The sequence below is a fragment of the Gambusia affinis genome, linkage group LG24 (genome assembly GCF_019740435.1).
Source record: "Gambusia affinis linkage group LG24, SWU_Gaff_1.0, whole genome shotgun sequence".
Lineage (NCBI taxonomy): Eukaryota > Metazoa > Chordata > Actinopteri > Cyprinodontiformes > Poeciliidae > Gambusia > Gambusia affinis.
The window spans coordinates 8,025,810-8,052,983 of NC_057891.1; the positions used below are offsets into that span (position 1 = coordinate 8,025,810).

Genomic DNA, 27,174 nt, shown 5'->3' on the forward strand with positions numbered 1-27,174 from the left:
GCTTTAGCTCAGATTGCATCTGTCTCACGCACACAGACATGGATAGAGGATGGGGGATGCGGTTGCTATAGCTTTAATAAGATCCTGGTAGAAATTCTGGGGCTATAAGAGATTGTGTCAGTATGCGAGCACATGTAGGCGTGTGTGGGTGGTTCTGCTCAGCTCGTTGTGTGAGATTCTGCCTGTATATGTGGAGGTGGCGTGATAGCTGCACATGAGAGACAGGAAAAACAACCAAGACGAGGGACGGTTGGGGAATTGCTCGCCAGACCGAAGAGGAAGTGAGGACGTCAGAGAGTGAAAACGTATTCAGGGTGCCTGATTGAGGCCAAGTGTTAATTACGACAGCTCCACTGCCTGCACCCTCTCGCTCATCGTGGCTGTTTGTCTGTCTGTGGCAGGTCTGGGTGGTAGGTTTCTACTAAACACCTCGCAGCTTCTGTCGGGTAAAACCAGGATCCTTCAGTTCCTCCAGTTCCAGCTGGAGGAACAGAAATAAAGTTCAATCACATTTACTAAAAGAGAAAAGCTGTCCTAACCAACCTGGCTGTGTGCAAAAAAAACAACAGAATTGTTTTACTTATTTGATTTTCCACAGAACCTCAAACAAATTTAAGTTTGGGCTTTGACTAGGCCACTCCAAACCGTTTCATTTTGGTTTTGAGAGCCATTCAGAGTTTGATTTGTTGTTGTGTCAGCTTATTGTGTCACCAAGTGTGGCTGAGCTTAAGTAACATAACTGATGGTGTTTTCTTCTCCTTTCCTCATGCACTGGGAATTTTATTGTTTAGAAAAATTCTGATATTTTTGCTCAGCAGTGATTTTGGCCTTTGAACTTTCCCATGTTGGCCAACCTTCTGTCTTATTGTTGTATCGCACCGTTGATTCAAATGTTACCAACAGAGCTTTCTGTGCTGTTCTGTCTTCTTTTGTGTCCTGCTTGTCAAATCATTGATGCCCTCTTGGAATAATGTTGGTCAACCAGCGATTCCTAGGAAGGATCTTCACTGTTTTCTCCAGTTTTTTTTCAACTGAGGGATTCGGTTTCTCATTATTTTTTGAACTTGAGCTAGTTTGGACAACGTTTTTTCCTCAATTAAGGAAGTTAATAATCTGAAAGCAGCATTTTGTATTAATTTGGGTTATGTTTGTGTGATATTAAAATTTGAGTGGCAATAAGAAACATTTAAGCTTGACAGAAAGAAAAATTAATTAGGATCCTAAGAGTAATTTTCCAAAAATATTTCATACACCCGTAATACCAGTGCGTTTAAACCTGTGTACAGTATGAGGGGTGTGTTTATGGGTCTGTATGTGTTTTTAAAGGGTGCGTCCAGAGATGGGTATCAGAGCACACAGCTGGGAGATGTGTGTTTGTGTTCAGCTTCCTCCCCCGTCTTGAACAGACACCACTCTGTCTCAGAGTCAGACAGTGTGTGTGTCTGGTTTTGATTGCGTGTGTATGGATGTGTGTGTTTGTGCTTTCTGTACTATGAGCTAATGATGTAGCGGCTTGTTTCCATTTCGTTCATTGAATCTTGTTTCATAAGCAGTGACTATAGCCACTCCAGGGATTTTTCAGTCGGACGAGGGATGAGCTTGTGTTGACCTGTGTGTGTGTGTGTGTGTTATTGGGTACAGTAACACAAATTACTTCCACTGAGGAGGATCAGTAGTCGACCTCTGACTTTCTCCCCCCAGCACTGTGCCTCTTGAGAGGAGACGGTGAGTGTTTTTCCCCCAAAACAACTTCCTTTCCTTGGACATGCACACTTCAAAGGAATAGTTCATGGTTTTTCAAGTGAGGGTCTAATTACAGGTTACAAGCAGCTAATATCATACCTGCTGCAGGTAACTCTTCTATCTTCTATCTGCTTTGAATTCAGATTAGCAGCTTCGGGAGGCTGAATGCCACTGCTTGTTTAGGAGCCAAGACCAAAGCAGACTTCTGCCATCTTAAAACCCAATCCCTTGAGCTAAAATTTGAGAATACCTAAGTGCTTATTACATTGCCTATTGCATAGTTTAACCCCAGATATAGATTAATATCAATTAATGCGCACAGTTGAAATTCTGTGTGCCACAGAAGCTAACATTAACTGTTTTCCTTATTTCCGTTTTTGGGGGTACTGCCAATCAGCACCAAGGAAAACAATGTCAACTAGCATTGTGCCGAGGGAAGCCATCTTCCCGAGCTGCATTTTTTATTTTTTTATTTTTAAGTTTTGAAAAAACCTGCAAGTAGGCAAATTTTCTGTGAATAATTTGAAGTTACGTTCCACTGAAAACTATGCAAGTAGGTGATTCTGCGAATACTGAACGATGAGTGGGCAGGAGTTCACTGTAGATCAAGTAGCCTTTAAAAGAGTTAAAAGAGTTAACTGTGAAAAAATAGTGGAACAAATAAGAAATATAACAGCTGCTTTACATTACATTAGTTACTCTGACAGTACAAAATGGTTACATTTTTCAGTCACTTTATCTACTTGATAAAAGTTGATGTTAACTGCTTGTAACCTTTTGACTGAACCTCACTTTAAAAATGCTGAGCTATCCCTTTAAGTCTTCTGTCCAGTAAAAGGGTACAGTAAAACCCCTCCCTCCTCCCCCTTATTGTTGTGGCCTACTTTAGTCCTACTCATGCGTGCTTAACCCTTTATTCATCACAACCCATGTGCCTCTCAGAAATTTTAACATACACACAGTCACGTGCTACTGATGCTGTTACCACGGCTACAGAGGGAAGACTAGCAGAGCAAGCCCCCATTTTCCCTGGTCCCCCCAAAGCCCGCCACTAGCACGATGGGGAGCATCACACCACAGCCAATCCGGAGTTAAGACGGTCAGAGAGCACCTAAGGGCGTTGGGTCTCCTCCGTGACCGCTGCCGACTGTGTGGGGTGGGGTCACAGTGGGAGTGGGAGCGGAGCCTAAGGCAGGGCCCCCCACCCACGGGAGCTCCAGCCAAAACACTGACTCCATGGGTATTTTTGATGCTGTCTAGTTGATTAGACGCCGTCCCCTTTGCGTCAGTGCTGGCTGTTACCGTATTCCTGATTGCGTGTTGTTTATTCCTGAAATGCCCAAGTCACCCTGGCACTGAAATTACACTCACGCAATTAGCTGGCAAAGGTGATTAAACGGTAATGGGGGGAAAAGCTGGACGCAGAACGAAACAAGAGACCTGATCAGAAAGTGAGAGAAGGGGTTTCTCAAACAGACGGAAGCTGAGAAGGATTGTTTTTAATTTTGTGTGAATGTTCTTCGAGGAGTTTCTCTCTTAAAAAAAAGCTGCTCTGTTCGAGATTTAAATTAGTGCCAAAACCATGGCATGCCAGGAACGTTGGTTTTCTTTTTTTTCTTTTATTTGTAGCTGTTTCTTGTTCCCAATGTTTCGTTGTTGTTGTTGTTGTGGATTTTCCACCCTAACCGCCTCCAACCCCCCCACAACATTTGCACAGCGCCTCTTGGGTTACACATTTCCGCACGCACCCATCCCTTCCTCACGCAGCTCTGGAGACAATCTCTTCAATGAAACCCTGAACCAAGTTGCGCTGCATGAGAGGCGTGCCTGTGTTTGAGCAGTGGATGTTTGTCAGACAGGGAGGTAGGGGCGGTTTTCATGTGCGGCGGCAGAGATGAGCTCCTCAGACAAGACAGGGAGCTGGATATGGGTGAAAAGTGAAGAAGTGAAGGAGAAGATGAGAGACGACGACTGGAGGAGGAGGAGAGACGGGGGATTACCCCGACACAACATGTGGAGCTGCTGCTGGACGAGGCCACTCATGTGAAAGAAATGAGTGGTTTCTACCCAGCAACCCGCCCTCCATCGTCTCCCCTCTCTCCGCCACACTGACACACTCGCACCATGACCTCCCGCTCACTGCCAGGAGACGTCTTCTGCCAAATGGCAGCTCATGGTGCGGCGCAAAGCACCGACTGGCGGCTTGCGAGTGACAGGCATGTGTGTGTGTGTGTCTGGCTCAGCCATGGGTCAAGACATGTCAGGGAAACTTGTTTTTAGCATGTTCATTGGCTGCGAACTAATAAGTGGGGCTACTCATGCATACACGCACAGACGACGACATGTAAGGCAGCCAGCTCAGGCGGGCGCACTGGAGTCAAGCTGTGCTCAGATTGAGGGTTTTTTTTTTTTATTCCCTTCATGGTGACCCAGTAAGAATCTGAGGTAGTGTGTTACTGTGACTAACACACACACACACACGCACACACACACACACACCTGCAGCCACAGACATGAAAGCAACAAAAGTAACCACCTAGTAGTGTAGCCAATGGTGTACCAAACTATTCAAAAGGTCAGGGAATGGGTGTTTACTAGGAAAAGAGTGTGGTGGAGGATCACATCTGAAACAATTAATTGAACTAACTGTGATTAACTGATTATTATTATTTATCTAATTGAGTAATTGATTAACTGGAGTATACAGAATCAATAAAAGGCCATTTTCTGAAAACAATACAATATATTCAGAGATTAGTTAAGACAAAATTGTTCCAAAAATGTTTTCATTTTGGATTTAAGATGAAAATACCTTAGTCTACAAATAGGTTTTAGCTAAAAGTCATTGGGTGCCACAGTTTTAACTTCAACTGGTTCAAATTTACTAAAGGAATGCTGTTGTTGCATTTTAGTCAATGAAATGTTTGTTTTTCCTACTTACAGAAGGAATTGAACTGTTTATTTGCATATTTTAATGTATTTCTAATACTGTTTAACAAAGACTTAAGTCTCTAAATGAAACATCTGCAGAATGCGCCATTTTTATATGATTAATTGATTCCTTCAATAACCGTAAGTTGCAGCCCTGACGTAGTTGCTCAAGAAATGTAGACGTTACCTGAAAAGTAAGCATATTTGTAAACCGTTGAAAAAGCTGCTTTACTGCAACATGGTTAACTGTTTCCCCTCATCAATCTGCAAACATGATCCATCCAGGGCCAACAAGTTGCTGATTAATAAGCAAGCAGAGGTACTCAAGCCTGCTCTTACACCACACTGGCTCATGCAAACACGCGCAAGCACCTATACCGGCATGGGAGGTGGATAGTTCAACTACGCTGAGGGTTGCAGACACAGTTTGAAGACGGGGTGCAGCAGAGTCAAGCTGTGCTCAGATTGAAGGGTTTTTTTGCTGCACAGTGACCCAGTAAGAATCTAAAGCAGTGTGTCAGAGAGTCTCACACACATTACAGTAACCACTTAATAGCACATGCTAACAGCTGCTCATGCATCCTTAATAGTTAATTTACTCGCTCACAATAGGTGCATTAGTTACATGCAAGATTTATGCAACACTAAACATAGAGGTGAGGGGATTGGCAGATGCCGCCTGTAGCTTGTTGTAAATTACTGTCATATTTCTCTCTGCGAGTGGGTGGGTATGTGTGTGTGTGTGTGTGTGTGTGTGTGTGTGTGTGTGCGTGTGTGTGCGTGCGTGTGTGTGTGTGTGTGCGTGTGTGAAGCCCGTTGATTCAGTGATGTTTTGAAGCTGCACAGTGTGCGTGCGTGTGTGCGTGTGTGAGGGTGGGTGTGTGTGTGTGCGTGTGGGAGAGTCGACACAAAAGGTTGAATGCAGCTTTTAACTCGTGGGAGGAGATTCATGCATTTGTGTCAACATCTTCTGCACAACGCGCGCTGTGTACGCCGCATCGATCGGCAGACAAAGACGTTGCAAAAATGCCAATACGCTCACATATAAGCCGAGAAGTGAAAAATGTAAGGTATTTGCATCACAATGGGCTGAAAAAGATGTTATGAGAAGAGAAGAAAAACACTGCGTGTCTCCTGAGCTTCTTTTTTCTTCCTGTCTCCGTGCTGATTGGGGTCAGTTCTCCACCATTAACCAAGCGCAGGCAGGGGAGGGCCGGAGCAGCCGGCCGACCCCTCTGCTTTTTAACACGGCAGCCTGATAATAAGGACTGGTGCCTCGGAGGAATGCTCTGCCGCTGGAATGCTCGGCTAACGTGTCTGCGCTCTTTAAAAGCTGCTTTTATGAATCCTGAACGTGGTTATCAAACGGAGACTGGCAGTTCTGTGAGACAGCGCAGAGCTACCGCCGCCGCCGCTGCTGCTGCGCGATGCACAACTGCTTTCCGACGTTTGACTTTCCCCAGATACCGCTTCATCTTGACCTTCCCAATCTGCTTCCCAACACAGTCAGCGATGGGAAAGAATCTTAAGAACAGGGCTGATTGCAACACCGGTTGATGAATGAAAAATGTTGGTAAATTCAGCAGCAGAAAACTTGAAAATTATTTCTTTAATCACTATTATGGGAAAATATACATGACACCTCACATTGTTTCATATTAGAACCTCAAAGTTGGATGTATTTTCCTGGTATTTTATGTGGTATATACAGTTGGGCCATTTTTGTTGTTGTTGTGAAAGTTAAGTTCAGTCAGATTCAATGGAGACTTAAATCAAGTGGATTCTAGATTGGATTTAGGTCTAGACTTTGACTAAACCATTCTAATCCGTACATCTTTGCTCTAAACCACTCTATTGTAGCTCTGGTTTTATGTTTAGTCCTTTGTAACCTCTAATGAATTACTCTGTATTTAGTGTCTTAAAATCCTTCATTATTTTTGCTTTAATGTGCCATTCTCTTTCCATTGATTTATTGAATGATTCTTGTTTTATAATCTTTAAACTTTATCACATTTCTGTTGTGGTCTTGCTGACTAACATTACCTTCACAAACATGGACTCTTTTATTTGAAGGCTGCTAGCTGTACTAGGTTTTATTAAAGAACATCATTGTAAATGGTTGTGAATACAGATGTGACTGTGTTGGTCTGTCATATAAAATCCCAATAAATTACATTGACGTTTGCAGCTGTAACAAGTCCAATGTGAAAATGTTCAAGGGTTAGCAAGATTTTTTTTTTCCAAAGCATTTGATTAGTTGGTTTAGCAAGGCCACTAGTGCAGAGATTTCTGACTTGCAATTAACTGGGATCAAATGAAAATCCTGTCTCTAAGCAACATTATCTCATGAGGATTTTTGACCCTCTGGCAGGCATAAAAATAGAAGAACATAAAGATATTCAACAAGCCAGAGCAAATTGTTTATAACCAGAGATGTAAAGATAGAAATGCTCTAGAGGAAAGACAACAGACAGAAAATAACGGTTTGTGAATGAGGTTGTGTGTGTGACATTTGTGCAAAGCTCTCTGTCAGCTTGCTGCTCTCTCAGACCCTCATTGAGGTGCTGGTCCATAAACGCTCGGCCGTGACTCGGGCTCCCCAGTGGGCCGCGGAGCAGTGGCTGATGGGTCCATGATCTGAGTCACACAGCTGCTGCCGCTCAAGGTGAGCCGCCCCGGGCGCATAAATCTGCATGGCTAATGAGGAGCAGCCGCAGAGGGCCCACTTAGAACCATTACACCAGTTTTGTGGTGTAAGAGCGTGCGCTTCTTAAAAGGGAAAGCTGCATCCAGGAGGAGACTAAAGGGACTACAAGGAGAGAAGAGTTCAGGGTTCATTTGTTTTCAGTGTGTGAGGAAGAGCAGGGGTCAGACGGGCTCTTTAGACCTGCATTTATGAGAGTCATTAGAGGGTGCTTGTTTCATTCATTTCAGTTTTGCCTCTACAATAAAAATATCCAACTGTTTTAAGGCTCGAAATGCATATTTACTAAGTGTGACAATAAATGATGCTGCACTGCTCATATCGCTCAATGCATCTGCCTCTTTAGCATTTTCTCACTGTATATTTTCTCGTATATTTGTAATCATAAAGCACCGCAGCTGCTGTATATCCCAGCTGGCTGTCAGTGACGAACGACTCTCTGAGACGCTAGTCTGCAAGTTAGATGAGATACCACGCCATGATTGATTGCTTGTGCCTCTATTCTCTCCTAATGTGGCCGTTTTCCTCCTCCTTTTTAATTTTTTTTATTTATTAAATTATCCTTACGTCCTCTTTATCTGCTTAGGGTCGGAATTTTGTTTCCGCAACTTCACCAACCCGTCCGGCATGATCGAGTCCCCGGGCTTCCCGGACAAATACCCGCACAATCTGGAGTGCTCCTACATGATCATGGCCCCTCCCCACATGGACATCACCCTCACCTTCCTCACGTTCGACCTGGAGAACGACCCCCTCATGGTGGGCGAGGGCGACTGCAAGTACGACTGGCTGGAAGTGTGGGACGGCCTTCCGCAAGGTGAGCCCAACGCAACCCCAGGGGGGAGAGATGAATGGACGCGCGCACACTTTGAACATTCACACTCCGTATCCACTGACTCATGCAATCCCCGCCGTTCCTGTGTGTAAATTTGCATACCGGCCTTCAATTTCCTGAGCTGCCATCACTCTCTTTGATGTGAGCTGCCTTTCCTTACATTCCATTACATCCCATAGAGGAAGCGCTATTTCACAGAGGGAGCTCAAAGTGCCTGGATGCCCCTGAGGAGTAGGCCTTTCCCATGGCCCTTTTCCTTTTTCCATAATAACGCTCTTCATCACCCCCTCCTCCCCTCTTCCAAACCCCCTCCTTATCACCTGGCACTTCCTTCCTCCCCAGACGAGTGAGAGTGACAGCCGTGATGGGTATCAACTGGAGGAGATGAGTGTGGAAAAAAAACGAGATCAGGGAAAAACATTTCAGGATGTAATCAAGGGGCGTTAATACGGAAAACCGCAGGAAAGTACAACAAATGAAACGCGGAATGTTAGAGTTAGCAATAACTAATTCTTTTGTTTTAAAATCACGATTTTGATGGTCAAAGTTGTAATTTTGACTTCTGGCTGCTACTATGAAATTCTCAAATCAATGAGATACTTTTTGTCATATTTCTCACTTTTAAAAAAAACGACAACTTGGACACCGCATGTCATTGTCATGCAACTGAAAGTTAAAATTATTCCAAATTAAGATTTTAAACATTGAAATATGACCAAATATTGAAACTCTTGCCAAATATTAGTCTAGTTTCTAGTGTAAATATCTTTGTACACTTGAAATAAAACAAAACTAACCTGCAAGTAACTGTTCAGCAAATTATAGGAGTTTGTTTTAAGTTTATCCTTCTTGAATATTGATAAAAAAGTGCTAGCTCCACTGTTTGATCATTTCACTTATAACATTGGAACAATGTATTGTTATAACCTGTAAGGTTAAATGTCAGACGCTCGTGGAAGCTGAGTGAGAGGTGGCCAGACATTCATTTCTCACCTCTTTGTCCTCCCCTCCAGAACATAAATCTGGGACCAAAGGATTTGCTCTAATTATATTATTTTCAGTCGCTAAAAAAGGGATCCGAGTGGACTTAAAATTCCAATTTAAGGGCTTTGATAGCTGAAAACAATTTATAGCATTCAAAGTTGAGAATTAGGAGCAAATTAAAGCGTAACCCAGTTCCAGGGAGCCGAGTCCTCGGGGCGGGAGGCGAGACAGAAGGGTGAAAGAATTTACTGTCTGGCTCAGGAGGGGTTGCGAGGGGCTGCCTTGAGACTATTTTAATCTCTCTGTGTTTGTGCGTGAGTGTATGTGGTGCTCATCTGCGGCTGATCCCAGTGCAGCTTGCATGAAGGCAGGGATTCCAGTTCCCCCTGCTGGGATCTGGCCGAGGCACACATGGCAGATGGAGGGATGGACAGGAAAGTAAAGGGAGAGTTGGGAATGATGGTAGGAAGAGGTGGCATGCTGTGACTCATTAGTCAACACTTACCGCAGTAGAATTTCCACTGGACAGCTATAAAGTAAAAAAAAAAAAAAAAAAGAAACAGGAAAAACAAGTAAAGTAAAGATTTTTAATCTGTTTGATTTTCCTCTAGCGTCTCCTCTGATTGGCCGGTACTGCGGGACAAAGATCCCCCCGGAGATCCAGTCGTCCTCCGGCCTGCTGTCCCTCTCCTTCCACACAGACATGGCCGTAGCCAAAGACGGCTTCTCCGCACGCTACAACATCACCCACAAAGAAGTCGCCGACTGTGAGTGCACGCCAACGTCTTCCTGAATGCGTCTGTGCATCATGTTTCTCTCTGAAGCTTTTTTTTTTCTCCCTCTCCTCTCTCTCTTCTTCTTACCCTATCCTCACCTTCTCGATATGCTCAGCTTTGCCTGCTTTAATGTTATTTTAGTTTTGATGCTTTTTCAAGTTCCCTCCAGAAGTCTCTTGCTCTTTTCTTAGAAGCAGACTCAGACTCATAGTGTTTTCATTTAGAACATAAATTAACCCCAGTTCACCTCAGCTCACCTGCTGCTTGTTGCACTACAACCAGCTCAGTCAAACACAAGCGAGTGAAATAAGGTGCTCTGATTATTTGAAGCCAAAATTGAATACATTTTTTTAATGTAAAACATTATGAGTGGATGAAACCTAAGACCTCATGTGATCCTGAATGAAACATAGTGGTTGTTGCTCTACGTAGGATATGTGCAGTTAAGATCAAACACTGCATAGAAAACACCATGATTGTGGTGAAACATGGTAGTGGCAGTATCAGGCTGTGGGGAAGGGAAGCCCAGAAAAGTTGATGGAAAGACAGACGGATGGATGGATCCCTGCCTATTCAGAGCTCAGAATGGGTGGATTTTTCAGTGGGATGTAAAGAATTCACCTTCTTGTGGATTTTTCTTTTCATAGAGAATGTCTAAAATATTCTAGAAAAAATGCAGTGGATGGAGCTGAAATACCTTTGTACAATGCTATTTGACACGCAACTGGATGGTATTTGCATTGCAGCCGATTCAGTCATTCATTTTCCTTGTTCCTGATTGGCTGTACCACCCAAAGACTGCAAATGAGGAAAACTGCAGATGTTAACTTCTGCAAAAGTACTAAGATAATTTCTACTGTGTGCATTAATGCTTATTAAAGTATATTTTAAGGGTTTGAACTAATAAAATAGGAGGTTATTAGAGTTTTTAAAATGGAACAACTGTGGTCGCTAACACCAGCAAATACCAGGGTTCCACTATGCAGATTTATCTTTATCTGGGGGGAAAAACCTGTTACAAGCTACAAAAGTGACTTAACTATACAACTAGAGCTACTCTAATTTCCAATTCACAGTTATGTGCTTCTTTATGTTGGTCTTTCAACTAGAATAGATAGAAAATATAATGAAATTGGTAGTTATAATTTGAAAAATGTAGTATACACACTATTTTCTGTTTCTTTCACTAGTACTGACGAATCAAATCTTCTTCCACCTTTATTGCATTTATTCGCCAGTTAATCATCTCCCCTTTTACTCTGTTCGCTTTACTAGCATTCCACTGTAGCAACGCGCTAGGCATGGAGTCGGGCAAGATCAGCGACGACCAAATCACGGCTTCAACCAGCTTCTACGACAACCGCTGGTTGCCGCGGCAGGCCCGCCTCAACAACGACGACAATGCCTGGACGCCTTCAGAGGACAGCAACAAGGAGTACATACAGGTGTTTATTTGCAGACCAAATTGTATTTTTCTTAGGAAATCGAAGCTCAAGCACAACTTCAATAAAAATTCCAGCCATGAAGTGACCTTAAAGATCACTTTGTTGAGGATAATAAATTTGTTGTGATGAGGAAAAGATGGAATATACAACAGTATCTCATATACTGCAGGACACACACACCCTTGTGCACGCACACACACACGCACACACTCACACGGGAAATGGAGGAACTGTAAACCGATGATAAGGAAGTTCTTCTGCACTTTCAATCTTTCCTGTCTCCAACACGCACGCGTTTGCATGAGCCGAGGAGAGCAGCGAGACGGCTGTGATTGATGAAGGTGCTCTCCTGGAACGCATCCGAACACCGAGCCATTGATCTTTACCTCCCGCCTCCTTCACCTTACACACATGACAATGCACATACATGCTCTCCTCAGTTTCCCCAGCAGTAGGGCACAGTCTGCGACTGATTCCTGCTGTCTGTGCGACATGCACACAGCGGCAGGAACGTCTCCGGTATCTACGTCAGTTATGCTTTCTTCTAAATAGGTTTGTTTTAATAATTTAAAGAGTCATCTTTAAATATCTTCCTTTTTCGCATGAAAAAGGAAATTATGTTTTGTTTATGGTTTTGCACCTTAAAATCATCTTTGGGTTTGCTTATCTGCGTCTTCTGCAGAGAATCATAGCGTGACATCCAGCTTAACAGCGCCAATCTCATTTCTGCGGCGGGTGGAGTGGTTTGGCTTCCCTCCACCCACATAATTTGAATATTGTACCAATAAAATTTCTTCTTTATTTCAGGTTGACCTCCACTTCCTAAAGGTGTTGACTGGGATAGCAACACAGGGGGCCATATCCAAAGAGACTCAGAAGGCTTACTACGTCACCTCCTTCAAACTGGAGGTCAGCACCAACGGAGAGGACTGGATGGTGTACCGACACGGCAAGAACCACAGGGTTAGTCTTTGCCACGCACATTTAAGTTTAGCAAATTAACTTTACTGGACTGCAAGAACAATAAGGTTTCAAAGTATCACAGTTGTTACTTCAGTTCTGATATAGCAATTTTTTTGTTGTGTCTCAGTCTGTGATTGTCAACTTTATGTTCAAGCCGAAACGTTTACAGTTATCAAGAGTAAGTCTCTCTTAGACACAACTGTGTCCTGTACATACAAGTATCTTCGGGAAGCTGAACTCCGCTTGCAGCTATAGGTTCTTTATTTACAGTACATTTATTCCGCTGCCACGGCTCATTCCTAGGTAACAAAGGCAGCCGTGTTCATCCAGGAGTTGCATGAAATGATTCCTGACGGTGTCGTTCCCCTTCCGCTACCGCTTGTAAACCTGAATCGTGACCCCGGTCATGAGGCAAAACAAGAAGGAAAAGACGAGTAAAACAAGAACAATGAAATCCTCTGTGTGCTCTTATCTCCATTTTAGATTTGTGATCTCTCTCAGGGTAATGCTCACACATAAACAGACACCTGGGGTTGTGAAACCGTTGGAGTCGTGCCAGGTTTGGACTGGGACAGTTTATGTGATATTGGTGTTGTTCGGTGCTTTGACGGGGCCTTATATCCTTTTTTTGTTTTGCATGTGATGTTCTGCATACAGTGGAGGCTGCTGTGCGACCACCTGTCTCTTGGGGGATTCCAACTCTTTCCCCTCATTCCAAGCTTAACTTCTCTGTGGATTTTAAGCAGAAAAACAGAGTGGGGAGAAGAGGAAGAAGGGGGGGGTATTTAATCCGTATAGACTAACCCGTACGGACCAGGGCCCCCCTCCTCTTCTGTGCGTGACCGTGATTGGTTTGGGTGGTGCCAGTGGGGGGTATTTGATGTAGAGATTATTGAGCAAAATGTGGATTTGCCTTAAAAGTCAACATCTGTGTAATTTATTAGAGCCCCCAGATGTCCCCATTCCTTCCACAAGCACAAGCCCACTCAATCCACACACCACCTCAATCCACCTCCCCCTCCCATTCCCATTTAAACAACCTCTGGCTGATCTTCCTGTCTGGAGATGTGCGTGCAAGTGCATATATATCAATGTACACACATGGTGCTTGCAGGTCTGTCTGTGTTTTGGTAATGTGAGTCCTCTAATCTGTTGGAGCAAAGGGGGAAAAAAAAGATATCGAGACACATTCAGACACGTATTCAGACAGATGCATCATTTGCAGGCTTTTGGGATGGATATCGCAGGCATTATGAAAATAGTTTTCAGCTTTTTGAAAGCACAGAGGGGCGGCATGACTCGAAGAGATCGATGGAAGTTGCCAAATTTTTAAAGTGCGGTTTTTAAAGGGGAAATTAGGTGCGACTCGACGGCGATCAAAACTAATTCTGTGTTGCTCCGAGCTGAAACCAGGAGGTCCTGCTCTTCTTGCCCTGCCTCATTGCATAACCTCCATAAAATGTGAACCACACCATCTGTTTTGGATTCAAACAAAGAAATGATGACAGTTTAAAGATGGGCCCCATACTTGAGAGTATTGGTCACATTAGGATTTAAAACCACAAGCATTTATTCAGGATCCATGCCCGAGTACAGCAGACCTTAACCAGCGAGGCCTGTTTAAGGTCTGCTTTAGGATTAATTAGAATCAGGTTTTGACTAAGCCACTCATCTGCTGCTGCGGGGTTTTGGTAAATGTCTTGCCCCTTCATCTGCGTATGATGTTTTTGTGACAGCTCCTGTTTAAGCGATTCATTGATTTAATTAATGTCTGCGAGTCTCCAAGGCTGGGTGTGGCTATTGAAATTGACCCCAAGAAAATGTTGTTAATCATGGCTAACTCATGATTTAAACAAAGGAGCAGCTTTATTTTCACAACTTCTCACCACTGAATTAAATCGTTTGAAAATTTGAAAATTGTTTTCTTGCATCCACTTTGGTTGTCTTTGACACAAATGTTTGGTTTGATCAAACGGATATAAAAGTGTTAAGAGCATTCCTTTAGCATGTTTTCAAAAAAGATTTCTTGAAAGAGGCCAACTTGTACATCTTAATAAATGGATATATTCAACAAATCAAACTTGAAAGGGATTTTTAGCCATAATTTGGAGCCCAGATTTACAGTTTAATATTAAAACCGAAGAGTGCGCTCCACTCCTTGTTGGTCAGGGGCTGCGCCGTTCCCCATGGGCCGCAGCTGAATCTTCCGTGACCACTAATCCACCCGTCGTGCTGCTCAAGCCCCCCTGTCCTAAGCCCCCCCAAAGAGCCTTAAGTGGTTGAAGCTCAGTTCTCGTCGGGGGGTCTTGTAATGACTGGGATTTGGTTCTTCTAATTGTCATTTAACAGTGAGCTTAATGTTATAGAGGCTTATGAATTGCACGTGTGCCACATCTGCACACCAGATAATAGATTACTATTAATAATAGGAGTGGCTTTCCAGTCTTCACCCTCCTGTGTTTCTCAGGAAAAGGGAACTTTTTGATTGTCAGGACAGGAAGTTATGAAAACTACAGTAAGAGAACAAGGATAGCGCCTCTAGAGTCACACCCACAATAAGCTTTTGTGTTTTTTTCTCGTTCCTTTTCACCAATTTTCTGCATGACAACCCAATCTCAGTTTAACGTGCATGTGACTCGTTAAATCAAAGTCGCGCGGCTCACATATGCACCTCATTACTTGATGAGATGCTAACTCGCTTGGGAGCTGCATTTCTCACCAACTCGCGCGTACTGTTAGACACGAGCATGCAGTCATCTTTTTTTCCCCATCTCTCTCTCCCTTTCTCGCTTTCCGACACAGACACACGAGCGTGCCCACACTAATTAACATGAAAAACACACACTGTCATCTGTCAGCGTCTGTGAGGGAAGGTCCCAGCAGCCTCTGGTGCTAAACAAGCTTTGTGTTGCTGAAAAGTGTCGTGAGGTTGTGCTAAATTTGTCACACACATCAAGTAACCCTGAGCAAGGAAAGGGGGGGAGATAAGAAAAAAAAAAAACAGCCCACACAGCATTTCAGCCTGCTCATCTAATCATGGTGTGCTGCAAACCCACAGAACCAAACAAACACACACGCTTTGTTTGCATGCTCATGCATAATACAACAATCATAATCAAATTTGCATTGGCACGCAGGTGGAGTTAGTGACAGTCTGTAACATCTGCAGCAAGGCTTGACCAAAGAGGCGGCTGTCAAACCTTCATGCACACTAAAAATGCAAGTCCTCTCAGTTTTCGGCCTCCATGCAAAATGATAGGTGGTTTGGAAAACCTGAACACATCATAGCACCTGGCAAACATGGCAGCGGTGCTAGAAAAGACTTGAGATTGATCAAACCCTAACCAAACAGCCAGAGCTACGCTGGAATGTTCCTGATCAAATTTAAATGCATGCTCCCCTTTTTAGATCTTCTTTGTCTAAACTTTCCTGTAACTTTCCACTTAAGTTCAACTTTTTGTTGCTCTATCATGTACAATCCAGTTTCAGTCAACCAGAACTGGTTCAATATAGTCGACATCTTTCTGGAGAAGAACCGAGTGGAGAATCAGAAGGGCTGGATGTGTAATCCTGGGAATAAAATACTGTAGGAGTGGGAAAAAAAACATTGAAAGACTAATGTCTTGTGCTGAGCTTCTCATGTTTCCCACTGGTGTTGTCAGCTTGAAGGAAAGCACGATGATGTGCAGAAAACGAAATGACTAAATCGAGACGCAATCCAACTATTTCTTATTTTAAAAAGCAAAACATCTGCTTGCTTTTGCATTACACGGGCTAGAAGGTTGATCCTGGGAAATGGACACTCCTTTCTTGGTGACCTCCTTCTCAGAAGGGGTCATCAATACTTAAACACTCCTGATGCACAAACAAGTCTGACCCCCCACTTACTGCTTCCGCCACGGCTGTGTGTGTAATGGGGGGGCGGGGAGGCGAGGGGGTTTCTTCGTTATAATTTCATGACCCTCTACGCGATGAGACACAACACGACAGCATCAATTATTCAGCCTACCTCGGTGGCAGGTCACGTGAGGGGCGGAGATCCTGGAGACGCGCCGTTGTTGTCTGGCAGATTACCGTCCCGCCTCCCCTCCTCCTAACCACTACACACACAAACAGATGGATGATGCTGCACCTACTCATGTTTTACCACCAGCAGCATTTCGTTCCTACTCAGTCAAAACGTGGCCATGCCTATCAACGGGGCTAGTCAATGAGCAACCATCTGCTTCCTGGTGCCATTAACCTTTAACCTTAAAGCAGAGTCCTCTCAGGTGTCCTGACAATGGAGGGGAGGAAGTGGATTGGACACAGGAGATTTGGAGATTATGTAGAAGAATCTTCTCCCACTCCCCTCTGTAGAAGCCCCACACAGTTGTCAGTTGTGAACTCTGACCCTAAAAGCTCCCACATCCTTCGTGAGAAGTGACGAAAACGTTTCTCAGTGGCGTAGATGTGCGGCAAAAACTGCGTCATTATGTTGCGCCTGCCGAACTCGACACCAGGACCAGGTCGAACTATTTCGCACTGAGCCGTGTGCGAAGTGTTGTGTGATTGGTCAGGAGTTTATTGCCCCAGACAGCAATGTTGATATTTCTCTTCAGCTACTCTGCTTCTCCAGCAGGAGACGTTAATACTTTTTGGGGAATGTCTATCTGATGCAATGATGATGTACATTTGTCACTGCTAATCTACTTCATTTGCTTTTGCTTTTCTTTAAATTTCTCTGTGGTTGTTTGGTTAGACAGATCTTGGCAGATTCACCACAGCCTCCAACAATAAATAACAACTTAAGCCTGAGAAACCATTTTGTAACCTTTTCCTGGCTGATATGTTCAAGTCTTCTCCAATTTCTTTGGTTTGGAGCTGGTGTGTTGCTTTTTGAGCTCTTTTATCAGACTTCCTGCTGTTCTATTTAAGTGGCTTCTTCATTCTTAAGGTCTGTCACTAATCAAATCTATCAAATTTGACTTTAGCTAGTAAAATAAAAAAATATGTAAGTTTAATACAGCTGAAAAGCTTTTTTCACCTTGATAAATGTATTCAGTATTTGATGCAGGAAATCCTCGTCGTCTTATTAAAAGTGTTTGATCTAAAATGCTAAAGTGTGACAAAATACCAAAAAGAAAACTAAAAGAACTGTGACTCTACTTTAGTTTGCATTCATAAAAAAAGATGAGCCTTTTTAGAGCGGGTTTTTATGGAACAACCTGTTCTCTCTGTGAATAACAGAGCTTTTGGACACATTCCCAGCTTTACTCCAAAGACTAAAACAAAGGAAAAAGCAGCCATCTGCACTGTAATGCACAGGCTTATTGGACAGGCTGCGCCTGTTTTTAACTATCATGATTCCACTCATCTGATTGTGGTTTCCAGTACTTGATTTTAGCTGTTTTCCCAGTAAATCACTTCAGAATTGAGGAAATGTCTCCAAATTTGGGTTGTAGCTCCTTATCATGAGATAAATACTTGAAAAGGACATTTCCTGCTACAATGATGAATCTGTTTGTTGTTGCTCCTCAGCACTGCTCCCTGTGTCCTGTCCCACATTCCTCCACTCATCTCCCTCCAACTTCTACACCCTGCCCTCCATTCAACCTTTTCTTCTTTTTTTTTCTACCCACTTCATCTGGTTTCAACTTTTCTTCTGCGGGCATCCGTACCTCCCTGCAATGTTTTTGTTTTTTTTTGTTTTCGTCTCATCCAGCCTGCCCTTGTTTCGGGTTATCCGAGAGTGGGAGAGACGGTGGACAGCTGATCTTTCGTCACACTCCCGTCTCTTTGTGAGCGTGCGTAGGAGTTTACATAACCCCCCATAAGAGTCTGCATCGGCTCTTGTGCCTCTTAGGTAAACACAGCAGCTGCCTATCCCTCCATCCAGCAGCAGATTCAGCGGCGATAGCCCTGTTATCTGTTCAAACACTCACACTGCTTTGTATTACCAGTGTCAGCTGCACTTGATTAAATCAGGCCATGCCCAAAATCAAATAAAACCCCCTTGAGTAGGATTTTGAAGGGGCAACATTCAGACGGCGTGTTAGTATGAAATTTCTGCTATAGGTTTTTTTAGAAAGCGAGGGAATTTTGCTCAAACCTTTAGTTGTGATTGGACCAAAATCTTTAATACACTTCATAAGGATTTTATGTGAAATATCACATTCCCATTTAAGCTGCTAAAATTACCATCACTTTTGTCAAGATGGTCAGCAGTTGTTTAAGTTTGCTGTGTTAATGTGATAAAAAGATTAAATGTACTGTCATCACTATGGGTCACTTGTCCCACAGTGTATTTCTTTTATTAGAAATCATAAGGAAACGCCATTAACACAAGAAAAAAATTATATATAAAAATATTTGTTCACCCATCCAAAATATTGAATTTGGGTGTTTCAATCACTTTTATGGCCCCAGATGTATAAAATCTAATATTTATGAAAGCTCTGAAGAGATTCCTGATGTTTGTGGAAACTATTTTTTGGATGCACCGTCCTGTTCCAACACACCCAACACAAAGAAACCTCCATAAAGGTGTTGAATAACATAACCAGTCTGACTACAACCCGCTACAATACCTAGATGGTATGAATAAGAGCCAGAAATTATCATCCAACATCAGTGTCTGACCTCAGATTTGAACTTCTGGAAGAATGCTCATAAATATCCCTTTGGTAAAGATTTTCCTTAAAAAAGAGTCAACAGTGCTGACATCCCATGGGTTGGGAATCAGATATTACTCAACTTCATTTGCGTAGATGGGAGAATACTTCTGCTAATATATTGCATTTACTTTGAGTTTTCAAACTGTGGGAGACTGTTTGTGTTTGATCATGTTGTTCTCAGACCAAAGTAAAAGAAAAATCATGTAGGAAGCTTTTTTTTTAAAGGATGATGCCTTTAATCTTTAATTCAGCCGCTTGTAGCTGTTGTCTCTCTCATCTCTTTCTTATTGTGCATCGAGACTGCGACACGGCGTGTTTTGATGCTATATTAACAGCCGCCACGGTCAGCCACAGACGGATAGAGAGTGAATGACACTTAACAGTCACTCAGTCGGTTAAAAGGCTCTTCCTCTGCTTATCTGAGTGTGTAGGGTGGATGTGTGTGTGGGTTCCTGTGGTTTTCCTGTGTGGTTTCAGTTAGTAGCTGCCAACAAAAGGAAGAGGCGAGGAAGGAGGAGGTGTGAACAGACATCAACTGTGCGGCCTGGAAGGAAAAGGTTCGAGAATTAATGAGATGACAGAGAAGTGGGGAGAGGATTTGGAAAAGAAAGTTTAAAAAAAAAACAAAAAAACGGGAAGTTATCCACAAATATGAGCTGGGAATTCTGTTTTCCAACATCACAGTCAATCCCAGGTCACTTTTCCACCCAAAACAGGAAGACACTCAATCACCATGGTTACATCGTCCCTCTGAACTGGCTGCAGGACGGAAGGGAGTGTTCAAGGAGAAAACGCTGAACGTTGATGATTTTAGGTGGACGTCTCAGGAAGTGGATTTCGCTGACATCCTGCCCACCTGGAGAGACTTCCTGCGTTGGGCCGTGTCAGGTCACGTCTCCCGTGGGTTTCCTGTGCCCACCAAAGTGTTGAGTTGGCAGCGTCTGCGTGCGTGTAAGCATGGAGGTGAAAAAGAGAGGAAAAAAAAATATTAAGTGGGCTTTCCCAGCCTCCCGGCACTGAACCCCTGACCTGGGAACACATCGACAGCTGGGATGCTGACACCGGATCCATGTTTGGGTTGTCTCTGCTTTGTCCGGCCTGCCACTGTGCGTGTGAAGCCGAGCGAAACTGTGCACAGCGGGAGGGTGTCGAAGCAAGAGATGTGCATGTGTGTGTCTGCCGTCTCACCTCTGACGCCGTGTTTTGTCCGCGTTTTTTGTCCACAGATCTTCCACGCCAACACAGACCCGGCCGAGGTGGTCCTGAACCGCGTCCCGCAGCCGGTTTTGGCTCGCTTTGTCCGGATCCGGCCTCAAACTTGGAAGAATGGAATTGCGCTGAGATTTGAGCTCCATGGATGCCAGATCACAGGTAAACTTCCTGACAGATCTTCCTTCATAAGACGACGTTCTATTATATTGCTAAATGGCATTACTATGTTTTCATGATGAAGAGTTGCAAACTGTATGTGATAGTGATCATCTTTAATGACATGGTGGTAGTAGCAGTAGTAATAATAATAATAATAATAGCCCTATTTCAATAATTTTGTGGAAAAACTTGATATTCAGACTTTTTTTTGCCTCCCACTGCGTAATGCTTTTCCAGGAAGAACAACTGTCTGGTACATCATGCAAAGTTTATTCCAAAAGAGTAAAAAAGAAATAGGATCTAACGTGTACATTTAGACTCATGCATATTGCCAGCACCGTCTTTTGAGTATACCGAGCCTTAGGCTAATGAAAGAAAGCGTTCTCTGTTGTTCCGTCTGGAGGTACCACCATGTGTCGCTTTAATCTTCCGATGCCCCTCCACTTCTTCTCCACGTTCCCTTTCTGTCTCCAACCTCCCCATCCTCTTTAAGAAAAATCTCCCATGGTTTCCAAACTCTTTTTGAAGCTTCCTCTTCGCTCCTTGAGCTCCTGCGGATCGGGAAACGAGTACTGCTCAATCATTCATGGCTCTCTGTTCGCTCTTACATCAGAAACCGTGATTCAGTTCAGCCTCAACAGCTGCTATTGAAACAGCTATTAGCCCCTACAGCATCAGTCCAACCTGCCGCATAAAGGCGGCTTCTAAATATAGGGCGGTGACCTCAAAGGAAGGTGCACCATTCAGGAACGTGCACACGTATGTCTGCTCGTCCTGGGCGATTTATTCATTATTTACGTGGCTCTGCGTTTGCAGTGACATAACAGCATGAAAGTTTGATTTGTGTTCCCTTAAACCGTCAGCACAACTAACATCTCCCCCATGCTCCCATCCTCCCACCAGTTCCCTCTTTCTCTCTGTGTCTTTGTTCCTCTTCAAGCTCCATGCCGATCCGGCGCCACCGCTTTCCTCCTGTTTTTCTCTGCAGATGTCTCATCTCTACATTTTCACCGAGTCACTGGTGCTTATTCCCCCCCCCGCCCATCTCTTCCTCTGATCTTTGTGTATTATGCCTTTACCTATGCCTAATCCTTCATTTCCTCCTCACGTAAATTCCCCATGCCAGTAACTTGCACAGCTATGAGTCTCGTTTCCTGTATAGTGACAGAAACATCGCAGCGAATGACATTAAAAGATGCTTAAATATCAGTGTGAGGTATAACTTGCATGAATTCAAAGCAGCGTTGGAGTTAATATGAGTCTTTATCTCACTAATGGGAGTCTAACTGCATGCTAAGAGTCCAGACAGAACCTCTGCTTCTCCTATTTCCTCCGACCTGAAATTCTAAAGCTCAGCTGTCAGGAGTGCAATCTTTAACCGCTCCCTGGTGGGAATATGCGTAGCAACGCTTTAACGCTTCCTCTCTTGCCTCCTTCTGCTTTCTGCTCCAGGCGCTCCGTGCTCTGACCTGCAGGGCTTGATGTCCGGCCTGCTCCCTGATGCCCAGATCTCGGTGTCCTCCAGCAGGGACATGATGTGGACTCCCAGCACGGCTCGGCTTGTGGCAAGTCGCTCAGGCTGGTTCCCGGCCCCTACGCAGCCTCTGGCTGGAGAGGAGTGGCTCCAGGTATGAGATTATCTCCTAGTTACTGTGCATTTTGACTGATGGACTTTTAAAAATACCTTGCAAAGATATTTTCAACCCTTGATTATACATTTGCCACAATTTATTTTGTCCATATGAGAGTTCGATTGTACATTCAGACCTTCCCAAATTAACCGAATGTTCTAGACAAATGAACTAGAGTTCAATCAAAGCAAACCGAACAGATGTAGTGGAAATGGATCCTAAGTTCAAGGGGTAAAGCCGCTCTACATTCCTTACACAAGTAACCTGAAACTCCAAGTAACAATGTAGCAATAACAACATAAGCCTGGGCACTTTTCTATGAATGTTGTCTAAATCTCATTCCTCATTCCAGGTGGACCTTGGTGTTCCCAAGATCGTCCGAGGAGTCATTACCCAGGGAGCGCGGGGAGGAGACCCGGGAAGTGGACCTGCCACAGACAACCGCGCGTTTGTCAGGAAATACAAAGTCGCACACAGCCTGAGTGGAAAAGAGTGGAACTTCATCATGGATGTAAAGACCAGCCAACCTAAGGTGGGTGAAGCTAATGAAAGATCATCCTCTGAGCTGCCCATTTGCGTGTGAGCTCAGTGATAATATTTTGTGCAGTTATTTGAGGGGAACACGCAATACGATACTCCGGAGCTGCGTCATTTTGAGGAGACGGTGGCGCAGTACATCAGGCTGTATCCAGAGAGGTGGTCCCCAGGAGGAATTGGGATGAGAGTGGAGATCCTTGGATGTGACCTTCCAGGTAGGATGTCTTTCTACTTTTATTCCCCCCGCCCATTATTTCCTGCCTGCAGGATTCAGTGGCGAATTATTTGCTGAATGGACCCTGAGTAAGGTGGCTCACATTAGATATGCATGAGAGTCATTAGAGGCTGCCTGAGGTGAGGAGAAGCAGGATTCAGATTTCTTTTTTTTTTTTTTTTTTTATCGTTTCACCTGAAGAAGAGTTGAGTTCCTCTCCAAGCACAATACTCAGCAGGGATCTGTACAAGGTTTGGTTTACAGGAATGCATCTCCAGCAAGTGAGAGCGCCGGTTTGTTCACTTTCCAGCATGGTCTGTTGGCCAGATGTGATCTTTGTGCTCCTCCAGAGGCAAACACATTCTCACTGACGTACACACACACGCACACACCCACACACACACGGTCTGTTACTGTTTACCACTCCCTCTGCTGCGCCTGAACAGGGCGGCCGTGTAGCTCGACATTTACCAAACAACCCGCCGAACCAGAACCGGGTCCATATGTGTTGATAGGAATTGAAGGTTTGTTTGTAGCTTTCCATTTCCTTTATCTGTTTGGGCAGCGAAGATTTATCACCACGCAAAGATGCGTGATTAGTTTCCTTCATAAACTTCTGCGCTAATTCTACTTTGGCTTGAATTTCTTCACGTTATCACAATCTTCTGTGTTTCATCTGTATTTTATGTGACAATGCCGCAGCAGACGTGTGAAAGCATGTGCTCTGGTTAGATGTGGCCAAAATTAAACTTTTCAATGTGTGTCCTATACTTTTTGTTTTGGGGAGATTAATAAGGTTTGTTGTCCTGAACTCTGCAACATGGCAACAATGTATGTAAAAAAAAAAACTAAAAAAAACTGCACAGTTTGACTTTACCGATCTATTTTAATGCTATTCAATGGAACAAATTGAAAATAGGCTGTGTAAACTGTAAAAACCCCAAACTTTCATTAACAAACTGTAAGGTTATTTTATCCAGTGATACATAAGGGGTCGTCACTGATCAGATGGCCGCCGTAAAATAATATTTCAAGCATGCTGATTGGTCGAACTGCTGAAGACATAATTTGATGTGTGATTCTGGAATATTCTCAGATGTTCTCTGTGTTTTCCCGGGTTCCAACCATGTCTGATACTTTCTCTAATTTAATTTATAATTATGAGCTATTTTGTGTTGGTTTATCTCATAAAATCCTAATAAACTACATTAAGGTTTATTGTTGTGACTGCGATGAGTACTGCAAGAAACTGTTCCTCCTTAGACCTCCTGAAGTTGTGTTGAGAAACACAGGAAACAATATGTTTTACATTAACTGCTCGCTGACGAGTGAAGAAAACACCGGGCCGCAGCGCTTTAAATCAACAAACAGCAACCAGAAAGATGGAAGCGAAATGAAATGTACACTTTGATACAGAGGTTTAAATTCACCAGAAAGGCTTTGGCAAAATGTGGCACGCAGAAACTTTGCTAACAGTCGCACATTGTTCACACACCACCACCAACTCAGCTGAGATAACGGGCCGCTGCTGACATCCTGTGAATCATTCAGTTCAGACCGCTCAGTGATGTCTTCACTCTACTTATTTATATGATTCAGGCTGATGAGACAAACATATTTCTCCCTCCATGCATGTTTTAGCATATCAGCAGCTACCACCAGTCAGGCAGGCAGGATGAGCTGCCTCTCCCTCGTCTCTGCACATGGTTTCAGTTCTTTCCTTTCCCAGCCTGGGGCCCGGTGCGTGGGTCTGTAAATGTTTTTGTTCTCTTTTGGTTACCATGCCTCGCCTGTTTCCCTCTCCTTCCCCTCATTCTCCTGCTGCTCATCATCGTGCACACCTTTTTTTTTCTTTTTTTTTACCATATTCCTGCACTGCTGCCTCATACACAGTGCTTCTGCCGTCCCAGTAGTTTTTTTGTTTGTTTGTTTGTTTGTTTGCATACTCCTTGAATTAAATATTTATACCTTCAGGAGTGGAATCCTTGCGGATCTGCAAAGAATGTAGGTAGATAATCTCGATGCTTTATCCAGAGTAGGAGACCTCACACATTCATGTACACGCCTATAATTTAAACCTCCGGTACCTTGATTCATGCTTCTGTTTGTTGTTAAAATCCCAGTAAATACAGCAAAGCTCAAGGAGCTTGGAAAGTTTCCTTTAATTAGTATTTATGTGATGAGGCCCAAAACATTTCAGAAAAAGCAATAAAACTAAAAGCACAAGATTCAGGTCTGCCTCTTTGTCTCTATGTTACTTCAAAGAATAAAACAACAGATTTATTTCATGACATCAGAAGAAAGACTTAAAGAAACTCAAGGAAACCCTAAAGCTTTGAAGAAAAGATAGTTCCACCAAATAGACACATATGTCTATTTGGTGGAACTATTTGGAGTAAGAAAAGCAATCAGGAAAAGATTTGGCTTCCATGACTTCCAAGACTTTGTTCCATGCAACATAATCAGTGAATCAGGATTTCCATGGTGACTAGATGTCATGCAAGGAGGAAGATGACTTCAATATGCTCCATTTTGACCTGCTGACCAATGAGAAGCAAGGAACAAGAAGTTTGTCGTCGACATTAACTGCTTTCCTGCTTTCTCTGAGGCTTGAGGGTCCATCATTTATTGGTCCATCCATCCATCCATCCATCCATCCGTCCATCTCCTTCCTTCCATCTATTCATTGAACACCATTGTGAATTGAGATTTCATAAATCTCTTGTGTTTCTTTGCTGAAATAAACTTCAAATTTTTCTAAATTGAAGTAAGTACAGAAAGATCGGACAGTATTTTTAGAGATTAAGCACTAATCTTACTTGTTATTTTTAAAAAGCAAAGCCTGAAGGATAAAGTTACTTAAAAACTTATTTCATTCCTTGTTTACATCAAATAGACATGTTCATTTGAGAGAATTTTGATTCGATATTCACTTACTAAAAATTAACCTGACCCTTTTTACTTTCTGTCAGACAGAGAAAAGATTTTTTTTCTCTTAAAACGAGGAACTTAACCTTTTGAGAATGACTGGTTTAGAGTAAGCACTGGTTTAACTGTAGGATGTACTTCTTAAATGACAGAAACACAAGAATTCACTGTTCTTAGACGTGCGGGGATAAACCACTAAAGCTCACCCCCACTTCTTTTTCCCATTTGGTTCCTCTGGGACAGGAATGTGTGTCCATTTATCAGCGTGTGACTGTGCCTGGGAGTGCCAGGGAGATTTACAGAAAGGCTTTCTACATAATTGAGGATTTTTTTCCCCCCTTTCCTCCTGTCTCTGACATATTGCTGAGTCAGATTCTTTGGGAGTGAGCTATGTCTTTCATTGCTGGACCGCGCCACCTCCCTATGAGTGAGCGAGAAAGAAAAGGTTTAGGTGTAAAACCGGAGAGAAATCTTGGCATGCTTGCTTGCATGACTTTGCGCTACCTGTGTCGGCTGCTCCCAAGGGTTTGGAGCCTCGTCCTGCAGCATGATGATGACTTGCATCACCACCTGCAGCTGCAGACGTGTTATGTCAGCCGGCGCTCTGCCGCAGAGGGACTTTTCCTGCATTATTAGGCCTCTCCACTGCATCGCACTTGGACACATTGAGCACAGTGCTCGAGGCAGGGGAGGCAGGTCGTACACGTTATCACACATTCTGTCTTTCTCCGTGCGCACGAATGCACAAGTCAGTCGCGTTGGCCTCGACGCTGCTGTCACACGCCGGAAAGGTCAGCCCATTTACACCGTGACAGGGCCTGACCTTTGAAAGCACCAAGTTCTTGGGAATCTTAATGGACTCAACCAAAAGTGCATGTGTGTGTGTGTGTGTGTGTATGTGCGTGCGTTTGCATTCAGCCGTGCACACAGGTGTTGGCTCTTGGTTTATTTTAACACCTTGTCCTGAGATTGAACTCAAAGGTCAAAGTGGAATAAAAAGGCAGATAGGCGACGGAGAGAGGCTTGTTGGGAAGAGGGCTGCTTTTCCTTGCTTTTCCTTGCCTTTACCTTCCCGGCAGTGATAAGCGTCTCATTAGGTGGAAAATGACTGGCATAAAGGACATGACATTAACGCTGGGTTAATGTCAGAAGCCGTCGCCAGCTGTGGCCGACCCCTTTCATGTGTGCCATTTCTCCAGCTGGGGCGGCGTTCCACTCGTTTTCCAAGCCGATCAGTTGTCTATCACATTGTGTTTGCTTTCCGCAGCCTTTAAACGGTAGTCACAAGGAGAGATGAAAAATTCCCAGCAGGACCCTGGAGTAGCGGCACTAACAGGCATTCGGAGCGGTAAATTTTCACGACTCCGCTTCCCCTCACATTGTTCCGTGCGCCGGTTTTCCCTTTGAAAGCGTCTCACATGAGCTCATTGGGCGTCCAGGCCTCGGAGTTGTTTGG

The 27,174-nt window shown here is 43.7% G+C and overlaps 1 protein-coding gene across 2 annotated transcripts in view; it reads left to right on the top strand.

The window, feature by feature from the left end:
* nrp2a (neuropilin 2a) overlaps window positions 1-27,174 on the top strand; it is a 67,426-nt gene that overhangs the window by 21,510 nt on the left and 18,742 nt on the right. For both annotated transcript variants that reach the window (XM_044109893.1, XM_044109891.1), the window contains exons 4-11: window positions 7,965-8,195; window positions 9,809-9,964; window positions 11,249-11,418; window positions 12,226-12,381; window positions 20,264-20,408; window positions 21,861-22,036; window positions 22,392-22,571; window positions 22,647-22,791. In XM_044109893.1, the coding sequence (XP_043965828.1) occupies window positions 7,965-8,195; window positions 9,809-9,964; window positions 11,249-11,418; window positions 12,226-12,381; window positions 20,264-20,408; window positions 21,861-22,036; window positions 22,392-22,571; window positions 22,647-22,791 (1,359 nt within the window). The remainder of the gene's footprint in view (window positions 1-7,964; window positions 8,196-9,808; window positions 9,965-11,248; window positions 11,419-12,225; window positions 12,382-20,263; window positions 20,409-21,860; window positions 22,037-22,391; window positions 22,572-22,646; window positions 22,792-27,174) is intronic.